This window comes from Solanum pennellii, chromosome 1, assembly GCF_001406875.1.
Source record: "Solanum pennellii chromosome 1, SPENNV200".
In the NCBI taxonomy this organism is placed as follows: Eukaryota; Viridiplantae; Streptophyta; class Magnoliopsida; order Solanales; family Solanaceae; genus Solanum; species Solanum pennellii.
This window is the reverse complement of record NC_028637.1, coordinates 86,143,042-86,164,536: the sequence shown is the minus strand read 5'-3', so window position 1 is coordinate 86,164,536 and position 21,495 is coordinate 86,143,042. Positions and strand designations below refer to the sequence as shown.

At 34.1% G+C, this 21,495-nt stretch overlaps 1 protein-coding gene and 1 non-coding gene across 2 annotated transcripts; both read right to left on the bottom strand.

The window, feature by feature from the left end:
* Nucleotides 1-3,684: 3,684 nt before the first annotated feature.
* LOC107008046 (probable serine/threonine-protein phosphatase 2A regulatory subunit B'' subunit TON2) lies at nt 3,685-14,094 on the bottom strand. The gene is made up of 12 exons (XM_015206939.1): nt 13,653-14,094; nt 12,917-13,008; nt 12,754-12,816; nt 12,392-12,490; nt 11,322-11,480; nt 10,418-10,489; nt 10,149-10,281; nt 9,881-9,945; nt 8,701-8,776; nt 7,757-7,858; nt 5,037-5,229; nt 3,685-4,292 (listed from the first exon to the last, which is right to left on the bottom strand). Exons 1-12 carry the CDS (start codon nt 13,792-13,794, stop codon nt 4,052-4,054), a joined length of 1,437 nt encoding a protein of 478 aa, XP_015062425.1. The 5' UTR covers nt 13,795-14,094; the 3' UTR covers nt 3,685-4,051.
* LOC114075802 lies at nt 4,787-4,904 on the bottom strand. The gene has a single exon (XR_003576190.1). It is a non-coding gene; the product is annotated as a small nucleolar RNA snoR104 (small nucleolar RNA).
* Nucleotides 14,095-21,495: the final 7,401 nt, after the last annotated feature.

The following is a 21,495-nucleotide window of genomic DNA, read 5'->3' as shown; positions in this document are numbered from 1 at the left end:
CCCCAGAACACGAACCAGGTTCGTGTAAGTTGCTTTTAAGTAAAGACAGAGTAAAGACACAAACACTTATTGAATTAAAAACCTTCCTCACTCAAGGAAGGAAAAACCTCGTTTTATTAATTCAACTATAAGATTTTGTGATTACAACTCAATAATCAAAAAGTCTTATCTCTACTACTCCCTCGATTGACTCCAATCGATCTCTCCAAAAGGTCAAACCCACCTTTTGTTACAACTCTCACTAACACTCAACCCTACAAAGAGCCAAACCCACCCTTTGTACAATAAACTGTAAATTACAATTAAGAACAAAAACAAGACAAATAGTTCTACACGATAAAACCTTCTCACTCAAGAATATTTTAAACGTAGTAATCCTATCAACCTTGAAGACTTCAATTTGATGAATAATTCTCCCTTGTTCTCTGCGTGAAGTCGTGGAATTCTTCTCTAGCATCGTGCTCTTCTTATAGAGTTTCTTTTGCCTTGTACACTCCTTATCAGATAAGGTAAGGAAGTTATTGTTGAACAAGGATTCCCTTTTAAAGTACAATCCTTATTATATACAACTTCCTTCCTTAATAATATATTTAAGGTTTTCCTTATTTGTATCAACTTATATCTTTAATATATTATTTTTGGCTTTGACAAATAACTCTATTTTCTTGATTACATGGCTGACCCATTTTACTCGATCTTGGACTCGAGCTTGGCTTCTTTTGCTGCGTACATTTGCTACTGATTATTTGCGCTTCTTGTCTATCATCAAAACATGAATTATCGATTCTATCATATTCTATCAATAATATTGATTTTGAACCTCCTGAATATAAGATTAGAGGTTGTCTTAGTGATTTAAGGGTTCAAACCACTAATTTTTTTTTTCGAATCTCCTTAATGTAAATCTTGAATCTGCCACTGATCATGTGTTGCGTGAGATTGATGTTCATTTTGGATGGCCATAGTAAAAAAAATTAGATTTGAAGTGCTTAAATAGTATGAAAGTATTTTTCATAAGAATATATAGTATATTGAACAATCGTAAGTAACAAATAAAGTTATATTTAAACCACGTAAATAATTTTTTAAAAGAAAAGTAGTATAGCAAACAATAAAATTGGACCTTTTTACAATTTTCAAAATATTAAACGCACAGTCGGACGTACGTAAAGTTGTCGGCAGCAAGTGTATCTCACCCACTTTCATAAGCTTAATTTTTTTTATAAATATATAGTTGAATAATTAGAAATTGTACATTATTTACATGTTGTTTCCACTGAAATGACAAAAGAATAATATATAAGTTGTTACAATGGTATTGATTTAGAATCCTGAATTTGTCTCTAATTGAGCCAATCAATAATTGTTTTATAATAAGTAAACAATAATTTGTTTCTAAAGTAATTTAAGTTTTATGTCAATTCTAATTAAGAACATAGCATTCAAGATTTAGGCCAGAGGCTTACAAATATATGTACGTGTGTATATATATATATATATATATATATATATATACACACGTACATATATTTGTAAGCCTCTGGCCTAAATCTTGAATGCTATGTTCTTAATTAGAATTGACATAAAACTTAAATTACTTTAGAAACAAATTATTGTTTACTTATTATAAAACAATTATTGATTGGCTCAATTAGAGACAAATTCAGGATTCTAAATCAATACCATTGTAACAACTTATATATTATTCTTTTGTCATTTCAGTGGAAACAACATGTAAATAATGTACAATTTCTAATTATTCAACTATATATTTATAAAAAAAATTAAGCTTATGAAAGTGGGTGAGATACACTTGNTTAGCTTTAATTTTTTGTGTGCACAAATATTTTAGATTTGTATATAGTTGAACAAGAAAACACACGTGTTTTACGTTGTAAAATACATGTAAAATGTCATGTAGGACGCGAATCTCCACTTAGGACGCATTGTATCTATTTTGTTCAATTTTATATAAGTTTAAATCATGTTTATGTATACACACTCAAAATTGATCGACATATATATCAGGTCAAGTTAAATGACAGCATTATGTCATTAATGAGTTGTGGTGTAGTATATATAGTTGTACACACACATTTCATGTAAATAATTTGTAGATATATGGATTATTAGCTATCAATTCAATTGACGAACTAGGTAGAGTTGTGTGTGTGTGTGTGTCACTGGCTAAGAAACTAGGTAGAGAGTCACAAAGAGGAGAAACAGTTAGATGTGTCTCTGGTGAAGAGGATAATAGGCCAGCTATATATAAAAATAATCTTAAAGAGATGTGCTGTTGTTTTCATTTATTTTTTAGTTTCCCACTCACTGTCAAGAGTTCGTATTAGGATCCCGATTAAATTCGGATAGTGTACTGCAAGATTTGTTCGGGAGTGACGCTCTCAATAAGATTTTTCTCATTTTCAAGGATCAAACTCGAGATTTCTAATTAAGGATGAAACAGTCTCATCAGCGTACCTAAGTTGGTACAGTTGCTTTTAATATGCTGTCAGTGTCTAGTAGGGATTCTCCATTGTTCAATATGTAAATGCAGGTACTTCATAAAAAAAAAAACATTATGTTATGCTATGTACAATTGAATGCAATTGGTTACCAACTCTAGTGGTCCTAATTCCCATTTGCTTCTTTCACTCTCAAAGAAAATTGTACACCCTTTATTCCGTTTCAATTTGTTTATCTGATTTTATTGTAATACAAAGATTAAAAACACTAGTAATCTTATTGCTTTAAACTAACAAATACATTACATATACCAAAGATGTCTTTAAATTTTGTGATCTTATATATATACCATGTGAGAAGTTGAAATCAAAAAGTTATCAAAAAAAGATATTTTTTTAAACAGACTAAAAAGGAAGATACGACAAACAAATTTGAACGAGAGAGTACTATTTTGGTGTTTGTTATGGGTCGTTGTTTACTTGTTTATTTCTTTCTTTTTCTATTTCGTCTCTTCTTCATTACAATAGATTTGTTTTTTCCTTTTTAATTTTTAGGGGGATCTAATACCTCTCTTATTTATCTATAAATATAAACTATACGTTAATCTTAAACAAGTGAGAGGAAATATCTCCTTATATTCCATTTTAATCATTTTATTGCTAAATAATTTGTCTTTCAAGGCAATGAGTGTACCATGTGCTATGCAGGACAAAGTTATATACATCACTAGTATACAGTGTGGATAAATAAATTCTTTTGTTTTACTATGAATTTTATTTAGAAGAAATCATTTAAGAAATGAAAACTTGAAAAGGGGTCACCAAGTACTGGTATGATAACAATGATGGTGAAGCCAGCTAGTAAATTTCTTAGGAATATTCAGTAGAGAAAAATGAAGATATGAACACGATTTTTAAATAGGAGAGCAAGATGAGCGGAGATTACATGTACCTCAACTAATTTCACAAGATACCCTTCACATAACTATATCCACCAAGGCTAAACAGATGGAAAATCACCTAACGCCTTCATCCCTATTGAAATTTGAATCAAAGACCTGATGATGTTCAACTCACTTCATTGACCAATAAGTCACACGCGCTTCTTTTTTTTCTGTTCTGCTAGCATAACATCATCTCTTGCACACTTCAAAGATTTTGCAATGGTTTCAACTTCAGTTTCTCACAGTAAAACAGTTTTATACTGATAAAACTCAACAAGTTCATGAAAAGGATAATATACTTGGCCAAAATAAGAGATGATACAAGATCAGGAAAACCTGACATAGCTTTTACATTACAAGACTTATATAAAACAAGCTCAAATTTGTAGGGGTATCCCAGTTAATCAAGCAACATGCACCTTCGATTCGATTTCAGGAATCTCTCAGGTACACAAGATTTCAAACATACAGCTTCTGGAGGTTTGTTCAGCATCCAAGAAGGCTACCTTAAATGACAGCATTGTTAACCACATTCCATTCACACGACCAAGAAAAGCCAAATACTCTACATACAGAGGATAATCTATTCTGAAAACTAGGATCTGATGTTAGTGCAATTACAGATGATTGGCTCTTAAAAATCCTTCATCCTTCTTCTTGGGGTTCTTCCTCTTCCTGTAGAAGATTTTCTCTGTTGTCATGGGCCCAGAAACCACGCACATCTATAAGCATGCTTGCAACAGTGCCACCTTGTTTGCATGATAGCAAATCAGCCAGTGATATCCTCAAAGAGTCAGACGGCTTCACCATATCCCATATTTCATCCCTTACATCCTCGATGCATAGTTCATAGTTCCCTCCTTCAATCCATTTTTGATGGACATCTCTGTTTTTAAAATAAAGGACATTTCATATCAGAAACGAATCACTATAGTGGAATGCTCAGCGATAAAAGAATAAATCTGACTTTGGATATAAATACTAATCCCTATCTGAGATGATGTATAATGTTTATTGGACTGGGAAAATGTGAACCGAAATCATTTTTGGTGTTTGGTTGGACATAAGTTGTTGCAAGAAGGTGGGCAATGTTTCCAGTTTACCAAAATATATTCTTCAGTTCTAAACAACCAAATACAAAAATATATCATTAGAAGGAAAACATGTTGCATCCTACCAAATAGGTCTTAATCTAGACACTGAAAGAAATTCTGGTGACCAACACCAAGATGGTCAACTCAAAACCCTCTACCCTTTCATGAGCTTTTGTTTTCTTTTCCACATTCTATTTGGCGTACAAGGGAGAGATAAATGGTACAGATAGTGTATAGAATCAAATAGTGCAATTCAGCCTATTGAATGTATGGTAATTCAATAAACTGGTGTATCTGGTTATTTGAGACTTGCAGCACTATCTCACGAACCACAAGCAGGAAACCCCAGAAACTCTTTCTAGGAAGTCTGAATCAGGATACATCTCAACTTCTGTGTGATCCCTTCTTTCACTTCCATATTTCAAGTTTTCTTTTGCCAATATGGAATACAAATACAAAACAGCAATGCACCACTAACTAGACAGGTGGAGAAAATTTCCTCAAAGCAAGAAAATACAACTTTGTGTTCCTTTTACCTGAATAGAGTGTGAATATCCGCTGTAGTTAGGAAACCCCTTCCTTGGAGATCAAGACACCTGAACAAATATGTAAGACCCTCCGGGGCATCCTTATTTTCCAGGGCTAGAACGAAGTCAAGGAAACTTTCAAAATCCATTTCACGGGCATTGCCGCCTCCAATTTTTCCACGTCGAACATGCTCATCAAAAACTATTAATAACAAACCAAAAGAAGTTAACAACAAACATACGAATTCAATCCTTGTAATATATAAAAGCAATAGGAGGTTCAAACATAGAACACCAGAGGACTTCTGACTGTACAGATGAGCAATGCAAATTGGAATGAGATAACAGTAAGGAGCAAACATTATGAGAGAAGTATTGTTACTAACAGCAAGGCCAAGAGCTTTCTCTGGTAGTCCACTGCATCATGTTACTAACAGCAAGGCAAGGTTGAAAAGTAACATAATGTGGCTGAAGTTCATTTAGAATGATCGCATTATTTCCTCAAGAGGAAGGCAAGATTATTTTAGGTGCATTCAAATGGAACATTTCAGGAAAATCTATCTAAAAGTGCCAGAATCACTTAATATCCACAAGATGAGTGGTGATGCAGGTCTGTTTTGTCTAGAGTCTAGGCTGTAAATACTGTAAACATGACCTATAGAGGGATAGATAGCCGCAGTAAAGTGGGCAACTATATTGATGATGAAGGTAATGTTGGTAGTGTTTAGATTACATATTGATCTCTTTTTTAATAAGATAGAACACTTCCAAATGTTATTTTTAATCCTTATAATTAGGCAATCACAGAACTTCGATGACGGCAGCAAACAAACCTACCAGTAGTGCCCATGGGGTATATGAGAACACCATCAATTTCTTGACCAGTGCTAATACTGTCTCTTAATATTGAGAATATTTTGGAGATATGTACTCAATATCCAGCAAAAAGACCCTTGACAATGGTGCCAGATTGGAGTTCCATGACAGCAGCAACTGGCAAGGAACTTCCTTGGTGAGACAGATCATCCATCCAGGAGCCTTTGCCCCTTTGCCCACTGCCCTATGATGGTGGTGTCAGATTGGACTACCATGTAATGCTGGCAAAATGGATAGAATATCCAAGTATCCCTCTGTCCCATCCCCAATTAAATGTGGGTTGGACAATCTATGTATTTGATTTATTTATATCAGACCAAATATGAATAAGCCCATAATATCCGCTTTAAAAATGGGATAAACCATGAGTCAAAATGGACAATAACCTATCAAAACACTTCCAAGTCTCCCTAGAAATCCTTGTCGCAAGATGCCTGGAGTGACAGAAACTTGGCAGAAGTTCTTCAATGCCTGAAGTCCTTGTTTTATTCAATGAGTTCATTCCCATTTTCCATGTTTCTATGCATTTACATCATATATCTTCTTCTTCTTTTTTAAACTGAAGTTACATCATACATGTTTTCTTCATATTGATTGTCTTCGCTCTAATTTTCATTCAAATTATCTACAGAGACATTTAGATCCCTTTTTATGACATAGACAACCAATTTTCTATTCAAAGGAAGATGATAAATTAAGTTGCGAACAACTGCTAATTTTTATCGAATATTACTCTCAACCACTTCTAATAGTTACTTCTATATTATTTCACAGATCACAATAAACAAGAAACAGAACATGTTTAGAAATGAGATTAATTTGGCAGTTCCAGTTTATGGCTAGTTTCCTATTTGTTAGCTTCTTTTTTTCTGTTAATAAGAGTTTATTGGGTAGCACACCATATTGCTCCAGTTTCATGTTTCGTTATTTTATCAGCTATATTTTAGTTTATCTCAAATTGGAGACAACAAGCTCTCTTTACTTTAGGAGTTCCGTTTGGATAGGCTTATTTAAGTGTTTTGGAGTATTTGGATAAATTTAAAAGTGCTTGGCTAAAATGATAAAACAAGTCAAAGCCATAAGCTAGAAATTCTAACTTATGACTTTTGGTTTATAAGTCAAAACCAAAAGCCAATCCAAACATGATCTTACTACAGAAATTTTACGTTCAGTATTATCTACTGAAGATCAGTATTTGGTTAAATCATTCCATTGATGGTGCTATAATGTCTGTAGTTGGATAAGTACGTGTGTAAGGGAGATCTATACGAACAAAGCAAGAAAAAAAACAATGGTGAAGATACAACAACATATAACGGGAGGCTAGGAACTCTCCGAATAACCACAATATTTAAAAAGACATGGATAATATGGACCATATTAAATATGAACGGGTCAGATATTTTATTCATCTTTATTAACCAGTTTCAATCCATCTGACCGCTCATTTGCCAGCACTATTACCGTCGATAAGAAATTGGTAACGAAATCCCTTGATGAGACAGCTCACCATCCTGGAACCAATGCCCACCAGTGAGGAGTGAGGACTGGCCCCAGTATCAAAAGAAGTGACGTGGCTAAATCCCTACCTAGTTTAGACTGGAGAGCAATTTAAAGCAAATTCCTAAGTTTAGTGTCAGATAGGTGAATAGACACACTGTCTGTCTTGGACAGCAAAGTTTCAATGTGAACTGCAGGAGTGGCTACTATAGGACAGCTTCGAGCAATAATTGCAGAAATGAAAGAAATGACTAGAAAAGAGACCACAGCTGCACTGGACCACACATCTGAAACATCCCATAGATCCTCAAAAAGATACATTGAATAATACATAAGCAGACACTCTGTTTTACCTCTTTCAATGAAGATATCTGTTAGCGTACCATCCGCATATTCCCTTAGCTCCTGCTTGCTCAATGTCCCATTCATATCTTTATCAAGAGCAAGAAACATGTCTGCATAATTTATGTAAGCATATTGATCATAAATCAAGGACGAAAGAAGAGGACCAGTACCCAGAAAAAATAAAAAAATAAAACAAACAAAACAGCAGAGAGAGAAAGACGGTGGAGGAAAAGGACAATAAGAAGAAAAAGAAGGGACAGGAGGAAACTGTAGAGAAAAGCAGGGGGTAACAAGAAAGACGTGTGAATGTAACCACAATAGAAATTGGGATATTGTGCTTTCCACAACAAACACATAACCAAATTTGTGGATATATAACTACCTATTTTCTCCGCTGTGTGCCGTTTGTATTAGAATTTTCACCAGCTCATGTATGACAGCTACAACCAATCTTGTAATGTATGACCAAGTATTGAGAAAATCGGAAGCACTAGACTGGCAACCATTGTTTCCTATCACCGAAGTACATAAGAGAACATATTTTTTGTAGCCAGGATAACCACTTATACACCTTACAGTTCTGTACTTGCTAGACATACATACTATGTGGAACTACACTCATTGAAAGTAGGAACAATGTAACAGAGCTGGTAAACTACCAGATAAAATGGTCTGGGAGTCTGGGAACCTTGAAACTAAAACAAAAACATACTGCAACCAAGGCTTACAGTACAACTGGTAAGAGTACCGCACAATAGGTGTGGGTTTGATTCTCACAATCCCCTTCCCCTCCCTGTTCCCAAATCCCCAAGCTAATAACATACTGCAAGCTCAATTCCCAATGATTGAGCGGAACCTCATAGACAGTTCCAACAAAAGCTGGGTAGAAGGAAAGCAGTAAACAAAGCATGACATGGATCTGCTTCTAAATTAAGATATTCAAAGCACTTACCACAAATCCTCTGTGCAGAAGTCAAGGAAAACCAGTTTTCAGCTTGCTCTGTGTCAGTAACTTCCTCCTCAGTTTCCTAGTAGAACAAAAAATATGAACATGTCAACCTCAAAGTAAAAGGAAACTAATGCAGTGGCAGATTCTTATTTATAAAATAAATATGGAAACTATAAAAGTACAGATATATGCTTCTCCAGCAGAATCTAATGAATGTTTTCTGGGTGATAGTTTGTAAAAGTTGGTGACCTTCACAAAACACTATGCAAATAACTTTGATAAGATTATACAAAATAAATTAATAATGACCTCGGATCATTTTTTGTGTTTCAAAGTTCTGGGAACAGCTAAATTACCAGATTTTACTAGTCAACCCACAACAAATAACTTAGATAAGATTATGCAAAATAATAACCTGGGATCATTTCTTGTATGTGTTTCGAAGTTCTGGGAACAGCTGAATAACCAGATTTTACTTGTCAACCCACAATTTTAAAGCAATAATACTTAGCAAAATACTAGGGTTGCAAAAGATATCGGAAGTTGATAAAACTACTTTGAGATATAAAAGTTCCTTCAAGCATTTCACCTAGTCCCAAAATATAGCTAAAATAATGATAATCTGACAATAGCTCCTTGAAAAACATTTTTGAACTTCAATTGGATTGATTACGCAGAGAATAAGCAATATGACAGGTCTGAATCTCCCATTCTGTCAGCTTTAAGTCCATCCTTTTACATTCTAATTAAGAAGGTCCACAAATTCAAATTATGTTACCACATTATTGCATTCCTCCAGTGAGTCAAATTACTCAACTGAAGCTAAAACATGGCATCTGGAATACTAAAGCCTTCTTCATCCCCAACCCCTCAAATTCCCCTATTAGGTGCCTTCTAAAAGAAAAGGAAACTGCAGTAAAGGAGGGAAGAAAGTTTGATTATAAGTAATCCACACCTTAAATTTTGCTGAGTGCTACATGTAAGAAGTTAAATCAAGGATCATTTAAATGAAGGGCTATGAGCATTTCCTTTAGGATTGAGAACAAGACGCAACTAAAACTGTCGCACAAAAAAATGACAGGTGAATTGCCATACACTTGAGAGAACTTGTGCAATATTTATCTATAGCTCTTAAACCAAGCTTAATTCCATAACGTAGCAGTAGACAGCAACAAGAAGTTACCTGGTGAAGTTCCATCAACTCTTGGAGACAGTTGCTAAGTAAAATCTTTTTTATGCATGCCTTACCTGTTGGGGTCAACATTGCACTTTTCAAGCTAAATTCAGGTAATAACTGTATAAAAAGACTTTGTCTAGCAGCCCAACATAAAGGCAATGAACATCTAATGGGTTGGGGACGTAAAGCAAGAACATATGTTATTAGAAAAATTATCGATTTGCTGAATTACAAAACAGCAGGAGTACCACATACGACAGCTGGCAACACAAACCTCGCCTATGGGGATCACAAAAGAAGAAAAATTTGTGTGCAGCTATACGGCAATACATTTGGACAAAAGCTGCTGGCATGTCTCGAAGCTGTGCTAGGTTAGGAATCAGGCCCCGTATATAGGCTTCCATTTCCTGTTTGACCCCCAAAAAAGTGCATATGTGAATTCAATTAGTCTAAGTGAGCTGATTATACAAAGATAATAACTGCACAAGGCAAAAAAGCAATCAAGCGTAAAACATTGGAGTTGAGAATAGTGAAGAACCATACATGGGGTTGAAGGAAACCATCAGAGTCTTCATCAAGCTCACTCATGTCAATTCGGGCTTGAGTAAGTGAAACCTAAAAAGCAGATAAAAATCATATTACATAGGCAAAAAATCTCACACAGAAAGCTTAATACTTAATCCTAATTTATTTTTAGCTGATATTAACTCTCCATTTAGAGTAAACCATCAATTCTTTCAGAGAACTGTGGACTACTAATCATCAAATTCCAAAAAATAACAAGTACCAAATGACCAACTTTCTCAAAATTGAAAATATGGAAGGAACAACAAAATTTTTGGCTACCAACATCACAGTGACCATTACATCTAGCAAGATAAACCTTCACTAGAAAATCATGGCCAAGTAGCTTGCCTGCAGGAAGCTTTCAGAATCTCTCTTTTAACTACAAAAACTTCCAATAACTTACGCATTACAAAATTCTAACAGAAAAAAAAACGCCACACTATTGGATGAACTTTTTGTTTCAACAGAAATTCCTCTTTAAAATAAGTCTAAGTAGAAATACAGTAAGATCTGCAAATAACTTATTAACTCAATTATAGAATTGGAGGACGGCTAATTCATGGTGCCTCCAGTTTTTTTCCCAAATAAATAGAGTTTATATATGCAGTTCAGAGGGGTGCAATCCTGCAAGGAAAAATTCACGATCTCTTCTCAAGAGCTGAATCATATTTAAATTTTTCCTTTCTTTAGTTCCTTCACATTTTCCTTCTTTTTCTTTAGGAAGATCCATGAAAAAGACAATGAATGCACATGATGTGATTTGATCATTCCAACAAGTTCATGTCAGGGACAGGGAACGAAATCTGAATGAATCAAACACTGTTGAGGAAAGAAAAATACAACAAAAAGGAATTTGTAGGTAAGGGTTGATTATACTCACTGTACGCATCACATAAAGGTAAAATGGCAGGATGGCAATCCTCCCTGATTCATCCTTCTCAAACTTCATGAAATTTGAAGGACTGAAAAAGCGGCGACATTTAGGCCCTATTTGTTCTGTACATACAGAGGCAATGTGGCAAAAGTCTTCATAATTCATCTAAACAACACAATGAATAACTTCCTCAGCATTTCATGCTTACAAGTGTAACAAGAAACCAAAGAATTGCTACATGTAATAATGATATAACAACAATAATAGATCAAGAAACTTTTTCTCTGCTTTTTTCAGGTGGCACAAAACAATGTATATGGTTAATTGCTCAAATACACAAGTAACAAAGGAAGTGCAACCGACATAAATGAGAATCAGTTGTAGATATAGTCGAGCAATTAGATACCTTTAAAAGAACATCAACAAGGAGCAAATTAAACGAATATCTAAATAATGAAGAATACACCCATAAGCACTTAATACCTGTTTCACCCACATTTTCCGGTTAATTATTAGCTGATCCCAAAGTAAATGGGATGTAGGATTCAAGAGACTGGAGTGATTAGGTATGTCATCCATTTGGCCGAAAAACGAAATGATGACTCTAAAATTGCCCGTTCTACCACTTGCCGAATTATAGGCTCAAACTCTAAGTTCACCAAACAAAATCTGCTGACAGTACTCTGAATGATGCACCTATATGCCCGTGTAGGTGCCTTTTGGCAACCCCAGTTTAGACATTTGCAAATAAAGGAGACTGTATGGAGAACCTGAATATGCTACAATATTTATCAACGCATTACTCCATTATGAACCTAAGATTAACACAAGAAAACTATAATTGAGGCTAACCAGTTTCATTAAAACTATGGTAGTTTACCAATCACTTGTACAAAAAGAAAGGAGAGGGAAGACAACATAAAGCTGGAGCGAGTGCAAAATATCTCTGTCCTTATGTACGTAAGTTTTAGTGTGTGCGCACACACAAGACAAAAGAGGAGAGCCTCCCAAAGAGTATCTCACTTGATGCTGGCTATTGAAATTGACACTGCAGGAAAATAAAGTTAAGGTCTAACCTTTTCTGCACCAGTTGCATCATCTATCACACAGTTCTCTCTTAGGCATACCCACATAGCATCCAAATCATCAGCATTCAGCAAAAGGTCAGATTGTTTCTGAATAAATAAAAGTAGTTGATTAACCTCGTATTTTTTCACAAAAATGAGCTATAACAGTAACAACAATCCCAGTGACACTGTTTAGAAAAATAGGTAAAAAATACATCAATAATTCAATATCAACATGAAGGCCATCAACCAGAACCTTCTGGAAATAACAGAGAGAAGCTTCTTGGCCATGAGCACTGGAAGACTGGACCTAAATGCTCAAGGCTTTTCAACTAGTAACCATATACAAACCAGGAAAAGGGTATTAATACCTTTAAAAATCGGTATTTTGCCAACCTCTGAACCCTATGACTGATAGATCCCTCTTCAGGTTTCTATAAGAAAGAAAAAAATGATAGAAGTAGTAATGATGAGAATAGGAATGAGGTTGGAACAACATAACTTACACTATCTTATAAGAATGAAGTGTAATACCTTCTTATAAAAGCTAGGAATTGTGCCAGCTTCAGCACTCTTTTGTTGCTTCTCCTTAAAAATATCTAGCAATATTCTTTTTGTTTCAAGCTCTGCATAAAAACAAGGATATAGTCAAACGACTTGCATTATTTACAAATGCAGACTCACATAGATTCATTATTTACAAATGCAGCAACAGACTTGCATATAAATAGAAGTTCTAAACCAAACCAAAACATAAGAAAAAGAAAGTTTTTACACAGAAAACGTTTGAATAGCTCATCTAAACTAATGTAGGAGGGGAAAAACTAAACAAACAAATTAGCTTTGAAAATTGCTATGCAAATAGAAACCAAAATATCAATTTGAAACTATTGGACACGAGTGCACAACAGTCTCCCACTGGAATTCTGGATAGACTTTTTGTTCAATAGAAAGCAAGTAAAATACAAGACAGTGTTCTTTGCCACAAACGGCACGAAATGCATGATAATATGGAAGAAGCTCACCCACAGTTGTATACACCAACAATAAGAGACACATCTTGATCCCAAACTATTCGAGCTGTACAAATCCTCTACACCCAACTTTATCCCATTTCTTCAGCTCTTTATAGGCTAATTTCAACAAGTATATGAACAAAAATAAAGATAAAAAAAATTGGAAACAAGATAACAAGTTCTGGTACACCACACGAATCTATGCAAGCAGAAACTACTCAAAAAGAGTAAATTCAGTCAGGAAAAATACTGACCCATTAGGGCTTCAGACCCGAGACCGGCACCGGATCCGATGTATCTTCGGAGGTTTCGAACCCAAAGCATTGAGGATGGCGGGGGAATCTTCCGTTGCGCCGTAGCGTCAGGACCTTCTCCATCGCTTGAGCCACTGTACATTGCTTGAGCTTCTTCTTCTTTAACAACCCACCAAATTCCCAAAAGAGAAAACGAAAAAAAGATGATCTTTAACTGGAGAAATTTCTCAAATGAGGTTTGATTTGGATGAGTTTCAAGCCCTAGAAATGTACATCACAACAGTGAACAAAGCAGAAGCTTATAGATTCGTTGCTCTGTGGAGCTCGATCCGTTGAGTCCACAGGGAGCGTGGCTATGAAGAAGAACACAAGTCGGAGGAGAACAAACGGGAAACTATAGAGTTGTATGTTTGGATATTCAGAAAAAATAATCCTCTCATTTTTTTATTCTCAACTAATCAAAATTCTCTTTACTAAGGCTAAAACTTTAGTATAATGAAAAAATATATTATAGTAAGGTTAATTTTTCGTGTGTCGTTACGAGATTAAACTATTTTATTAAATTTATATATAAAATTATACTGATATTTTTTATACATATATTATATTAGTAATTTAACATTACAGAATTTATAAAATATACTCAAAATCTATCTGTTATTAAAACTAAAACAATATAGTATTTTACATACAAAATTATGTAGTAACAAACATTACTAATTTTGTAAAGTAAAATGAAAATTATTACTCCCTTCATTTAAAAGACCTATTTCCTTTTAGTTTGTTTAAAAAAGAATAACTCTTTTCCCTTTTTAATAACACTTTAACTTTAATTTTCCACGTGGCATATTTAAGACCAAAAGATTAAAGGACATTTGGTACAGTTGACATAACTTTAATTTGGAATCACAAGATTAAAAGATTTTTCTTTCTTTTTTTAAACTTCGTTCCAAGTTTAACTAGGTCATACTTTTTGAAACGGAGGGAGTACATCTTATCATTTATCCTTATAAACTAATGACGATAAAAACATATACCAGGATTTGTAACATAAGCAATGGCACAAACATTTAATTGTGAAGAAGAAGAAGAGGTTCAAAATTTTAATTGTTCTAAAATGAGAGGAAAACCCTCTATTATAGACAATAAAAGGTAGTGCGAACAACTATTTATTGTACTTTATCGAAAATGTTACAACCATTAGAAAAATTGCAACCCTTCGGAAAGGTTATAACCTTTCATAAAAGTCACACTTTTCATAAAAGTTGCAACTCTTCATTAAAATCGTAATTTTTTATAAAAGTTACAACTTATCATAAAAGTCGCAACTCTTTTTAAAAGTTGCAACTCTTCATTAAAGTCGCAACTTTTCATGAAAGGGGAAGGCTAGTTTTGAAAATAAATAAATTAAAAGAGAATTCTAGTTTGTGGTGACGCCACATAAGCTGCCCTAAGGTTCTCTTTTATACAAAAATATGATTGTTAAGAATATTTTATCTTAAAGCATTCCTTCGAAATCTTAAAGTGCTAGTATATTTTTAAATTTTTATTTTTTTTATGAAAAAATTATGAGTCATAGAGAGATTTTATAAGTATAAGAAAGAAGTTTAACAAAATCTCCATAAAAATAGTTGGTCAAAAGTAATGAAATTTGAATAATTCCAAAAAAGTTATAAAGAACAATATCAGATGTTTAAGATGAGACCAAAAAGTCTCGAACAATAACACTCCCAAGTAAAGTGAAACATCACGTTCATACAAGAACATAATTAACTAAACTCAAATGAAAAACCTTCAGCTCATTTCTTATGAACCTCCATCAATCTATTTTTATTATAGTATGACGTATCATGTGTATATTAAAAATGACCCTAAGATTGTTTGAATCAAAAATATTTCCTCGTTGTCTCAAAGTATTCATTGCTATTGCTTAGGTTTCATATCACCGTCCCCAAGTTATTTGGAATTGAAGCATAGTTATGGTTATGATTATAGTATGCAGTTACAAAGTATTAATGTAATTATCAACCAAGAAGTAAGTGACATCTGAATGGAACTATTCATAACTGGATATTCTAAATCAAAATTTTGACACATAACATATTAAAATCTCACAACATAATTTTGTGAGCACTTGAACTCACAAATATCCACAATAATATTAAAGACAACCTTACTTTCCTAACAATCAAGAAGAAAAAGGCATGTTTCTGAATATATTTTTCAAAAAGATAATTTATCGGGTTGTATTCAAGTTTACATATTTTTTTAAAAGATTGTTACTATCATAAAGAGTTATCATTACAGTAAAAGTGATCTTTAACGGTAATTAATAGCTTAATTATTGCTAAATATGTATTTCAGAGGCAATTCGTACTCTCTATAAATGTCCCTGAAGTTTATAGAAATATTGAATTTAATGACAATTATAATGTCGGTAAAGGCTCTAGCACTCTTCGTTAATGTGCAGATTTATTGTCGATAAAAATTATTTATTCTATTGTGTATTTTGGACATTTATTTATTTCAAGAAAACTTAATCTGTTATTATGCCCAAAAAGAAGATATGATGAAATATGATGAGTTACTTAACTTGCGACAAAAGGAGTGGACTAATTGTGACTATACTAATATACTAGGAAGAGTGCAACGACATATATATTGTATGTAACAAAGAAAAATAATCAAAATAATATACTGATTGTGGCAAGCAACAGAGCAAATTGTTTAGTTCCTTTAACAAATTCATTGGTTCCGTATTAGTTATCACATATTTATTGTTGTGTGCTATCAATAGCACAATCCACAACAATTTTTTTTAAAAGTATGTGAAAAAAACTGTAGAAAGGAACAAAAGAAAAGATAAATTTTCAATTATCCTCACTGAAATTTTTAACAGATCTCACAGAAAGTTATCAAAATAGCAAATAGAAAATGCAATAGATACACGAATCACTATGACTTACAGTAAAAGATAAAACTTCATAAAATATGAGGAAGAAAATTTTGAGAAATGAAACACGCTTCATAAGAAGTTAACTAATGTATTTGAATTCGACTCCCCCTATAGCAAAAAGAAAAAACCTACAAATAATAGTGTCAGAAATAAAAGTTTTGTTTACTAAAGAACCAAATCTAATGAATTCAACAATTTCAATAGCATTATGAGTTGTGGAATGAAAGGTGTAAGAGTAATAATGTGGCATTACAATCAAGATCAATATTTTTTATTTATACGAAGAAACATGTACAAATGGACAAAAGAGAAAATCAATTTTCAATCATCTTTTCTAAAAAATTTTAAAGCGAAATAGCAAAAAGAAATTGTCATAATTACACGAATTACTATTACTTATAGTAAAGATTAAGCTCCGTAAAATAGCAGGAATAAAACTTTGATGAATGAAACAAACTTCATAATAAGCTTCATTAATGTGTTTGAATTCGACTACCCTGCCGCAAAATGTAACGACCCGCTAGGTCGTTTTGAGAACTAGGACTAGTTCGACTCCTTTTGAAAATTTAAAGGGGTATTTTTAAACTATTTGAAAACTAAGAGTATTTAGTTGATAAAAATTTTAGTGAAGAATTAATATAGTTAATAGTTAGTAGGTCATACCCATAATTTATTTAATATCTTTATACTTGACCTATATATTGATTTAAGTTAGTGGGATTAGTTTATTTGTTATACTTAATTAACATTAGAAAGGCAGAAAATAAAAAAAAGGGTTAGAAACTACCTAAGCGGCGATAATCAACCTACGGACGAGAAGACTTCATTAAGGTAAAGGTTTTCAACTTTAGTTCTTTGTAATGGGATTTAAGGTACTGGTTGTTAAAATAATGTGCGTGGAAACGTAAAAATCAAAAAGGGAAGTTGGGGGAAATTTTCAATTTGGTGGTATTTTAAGTGGGAATTAATTGGGTAATGGGCAAACATTATAGTGAATAGATAGTGCAATTAAGAGCTTAATTATATTTTAAAATTGTATATGATTGGATGATCTTAATACTAGTAGGAATTGCTGAAATTATTTTTGGTTTGGAAAAAAAACGGATAAGTCAATTATGGGTTGTTGTTGTTCGATGTGGTCCCTGGGATGTAAATAATTTTTTAGTTAGTTATTAGGAATGAATAAATAGGATGGATGAAAAGTGAAGTAAAGGGAAAAATTTACCTTTTTAATACTCATGCGACGCTTCTGGTTTTGCAACCAGTGGCTCGAGTTAGATATTATTTTTTTTGTCTCGAAAATTACCAATTTAATTATTAGTTATTGAATTAGAAAATATAATGTAGGAATATTGTATCCTATCGTTTTGTATTGTATTGAGTACTATTAGATTATATGGGAAGAAGGTTAATGGAGTAACTAACTAATTATATTGATCGTTTTCTAGGGATAAGCATTTAAGGACGTGCAAATTTTTTAATTTTTACAGAAACTGGAAAGGTGATCACTTGAACTATAATAGGAAGAGGGAATTATTTATATTAATTATACCAAGCCTAATCATTGAATAATGATTAGGCATAATCACTTACAAAAAATGAAAAAAAAAAATCATTGGCAACCATATATGTCTGCACATAAGTGGAAATCTTTGTAGTTCCCTGGTCATTTTATTTTATTTTAATTTTTCATATAAAAGTTACTCCTTGAAGTTTAATATATATATGGGTATAGCTAATCAATTTTGGTGGTATCGTGTTAATGAATATCATTAAATTCATGATATTTAGATGAGTTGAGGTTTAACTCTAGGCTTGAAATTCGACAAGTATGATAATTTTGGCGTTAAACTATATCAATATTTGAAGTTTGGTTAGAAATATGAGTGAGTTTTAGGGTCTATGATAGACATATAATAATTTGAATGTCTACAAACTCGCTTACTTACGAATATTGCATCATTGGTAGATCGTGAACATTCTGAAACTTTGCAAAAAGGAAAGGAACTATCTTGAGGATTCGTGACACGAGCTCGGCACTTGAGGTATGTTAAGACTTTTTAGACTTGTTGAAGAACGTTTTCCTAATTAAAGAAAAAAAATGAAATAGACAAGGGGTAAGGGCGAAAGATGGGGGTCTCGTATCAATGGTGTGACGGGCATTGGTACGAGTACCAGTGTTATAAAAAGGAAAATTACCACTATAGAAGTGGATTGTAATTTGAGAATGCCAAAGCATATGGGCATTAGGTGATATATTATTGACTTGAAATCCTTGTGTGATTGTGTTTTCTTTATTACACCCGTATATTTGTGATAATCGAGGTGGTTATGTAGTATGTCGATATTTGACTGATTCAGGTGCATCATCATCCCCTTTATTGAAATAATATTGTGTACATGCATTGACATGAGATTGAGTATAAGTTGGGCACGTGGAGATCGTCCGTGTTGGGGATGGTGAGATGTTAAGATTGTAATTTGGGCACGTGGAGACTATCCGTGTGAAAATTGTTTGATATTATGATAGTGCGTTGAGATCATCCGCACAGACACGTGGAGATCGTCTGTGTCGGTATATGGACCTCGCGAGTCCCCCATGGGTCATGAGCTCTTGATGTATTTCCGAGGAGTATCATGTATATACGGTTGAGTGAGTACTGGGTATTCTGAGACAATTCATTACATGATGTCATATTGCATTGCATTTCATCACATCATTCATTTTTATGATTATGTGTTTTGTTTGGTGTTTGGAAAGTACTTGATGTTTGATTACCTTTATTGATGAAATTTAAATAGTGAGTGTAATATATATATACACTTATGTAATTTAAGAATTTATTTTTTCTATATATAAACTCCCGTCACTACTTCTTCGTTGTCGGTCAATGAGACATACTGGGTACACGTGGTTTCGTACTCATACTACACTTGTTGCACTCTTTGTGGTGCAAATTCGATTCCGAGTAGGAGCACATCTCGTGGAGCAAATTGAGTCCGAGCTTGAAGTTCTTGGAGTTGTGGTGAGCTGCTTGGCTGTTCCGTGGCCCACACCTCCCTCTATCTTTTATTTATATTGTTATTAGTATTCAGACAGGATATCCCTTATGTTAGATTTGTCATTTAGTTTCAGACTTGCATCGTAGTTTAGAAGCTCTTGTACTTATGACACCAATTCTTGGGTGGTATTTTTTTTCAGTTTTCCGCATTCGAACTTATAAGGAACTCAGTATTGGAGATTTGACTTATTGTTGTCTTTTCGCTCATTAGTTAGTCAAGTTTGTTAAAATATGTTGGTTGGCTTACCTATTGGTTGGGAACATAGGTGCCATCACGACTCGTGATTTTTTGTTGTGACAATTTGGTATCAGAGCCCTAGGTTCATCGGTCTCACGAGTACAAGAGCAATGTCTGGTAAAGTCTTGCGGATCGGTATGAAGACGTCCATACCTATCTTCGAGAGGCTATAGGACATATAGGAAATATTCTGTTCTTTCATTCACTATCGTGCACACTTGACCTTGTTGAAATTCTAATCTTGATATCTCATCTTCTCAGATGGCGAGAACTCGTACACCGGCAAGTGGTGGTCAGAATCCCATTCCTGCGCCTGCTTCTGGGAACACTATCCGAGGTAGAGGCAGGAGACGAGCTCAAGGTCGGGGTAGAGGCCGTATTGCAACACCTGTGGAAGGTCAAGTACCCATAGTTACCCAGGGTCGTGATAGGATCGTACCTCCTGATGCAGAGGATATTCATGGGGATGTGCAAGATCGTGTCGATGGGGATGAGCCGGCTCAGGCTCCACCCAATACTATTGTCACCCCAGTGCTTCAAGATACCTTGGCTCGTATGTTAGGACTCCTAGAGGGGATGGCTCAGGCAGGAGCTTTGCCTGTCACTTCTGATGGCTCACAGACCCGTGTCGGAGGTCAGACTCCAGATCCGATAGTTGCTCTAGATTCTCAGACTCCCAGGACTCAGCCAGCTGTTGCTGTAGCTCCTCGTTTGGATAGTATGGAGTTTCCAGATATTGCATCACATTTGGCGAACAGACCTTCTATGACCATTGATGAGCCAAAGATGTTTGGGAGGTTCAGACTAATGAATCCTCCTACTTATACTGGTGACTTAACTGAAAATGTATATGAATTTATAGTTAGTTGTCATGAGAGGTTGCATAATCTCGGATTAGTAGAGTCTCATGGAGTTGACTACACAGCGTTTCAGATGACTGGCTCCGCCAAGCAGTGGTGGAGGGATTATACTAGTAGTAGGCCAACGGGATCTCCTCCACTGTCCTGGACTCAGTTTACTCAGGTATTTCTATCAAAATTTGTTCCACGCAGTGAGAGGGAGCGCAAGAGGGACGAGTTTGAGGGTTTGCAGCAAGGTGGTATGTCAATTACAAAGAACTAAAGTTGAAAACCTTTACCTGAATGAAGTCTTCTTGTCCGTAGGTTGATTATCGCCACTTAGGTAGTTTCTAACCCTTTTTTTTATTTTCTGCCTTGCTAATGTTAATTAAGTATAACAAAGAAACTAATCCCACTAACTTAAATCAATATATAGGTCAAGTATAAAGATATTAAATAAATTATGGGTATGACCCACTAACTATTAACTATATTAATTCTTCACTAAAATTTTTATCAACTAAATACTCTTAGTCTTCGAATAGTTTAAAAATACCCCTTTAAATTTTCAAAAGGAGTCGAACTAGTCCTAGTTCTCAAAACGACCTAGCGGGTCGTTACAAAAGACCTACAGATAATAGTGGCAGGAATAAGCTCTATTTATAGACAACAAAGGATAGTGTGAATAAAATACTTAGTGTGCCTTATCCGAAAGGTCACAAATCTTTTGAAAAGTTACAATCCTTTG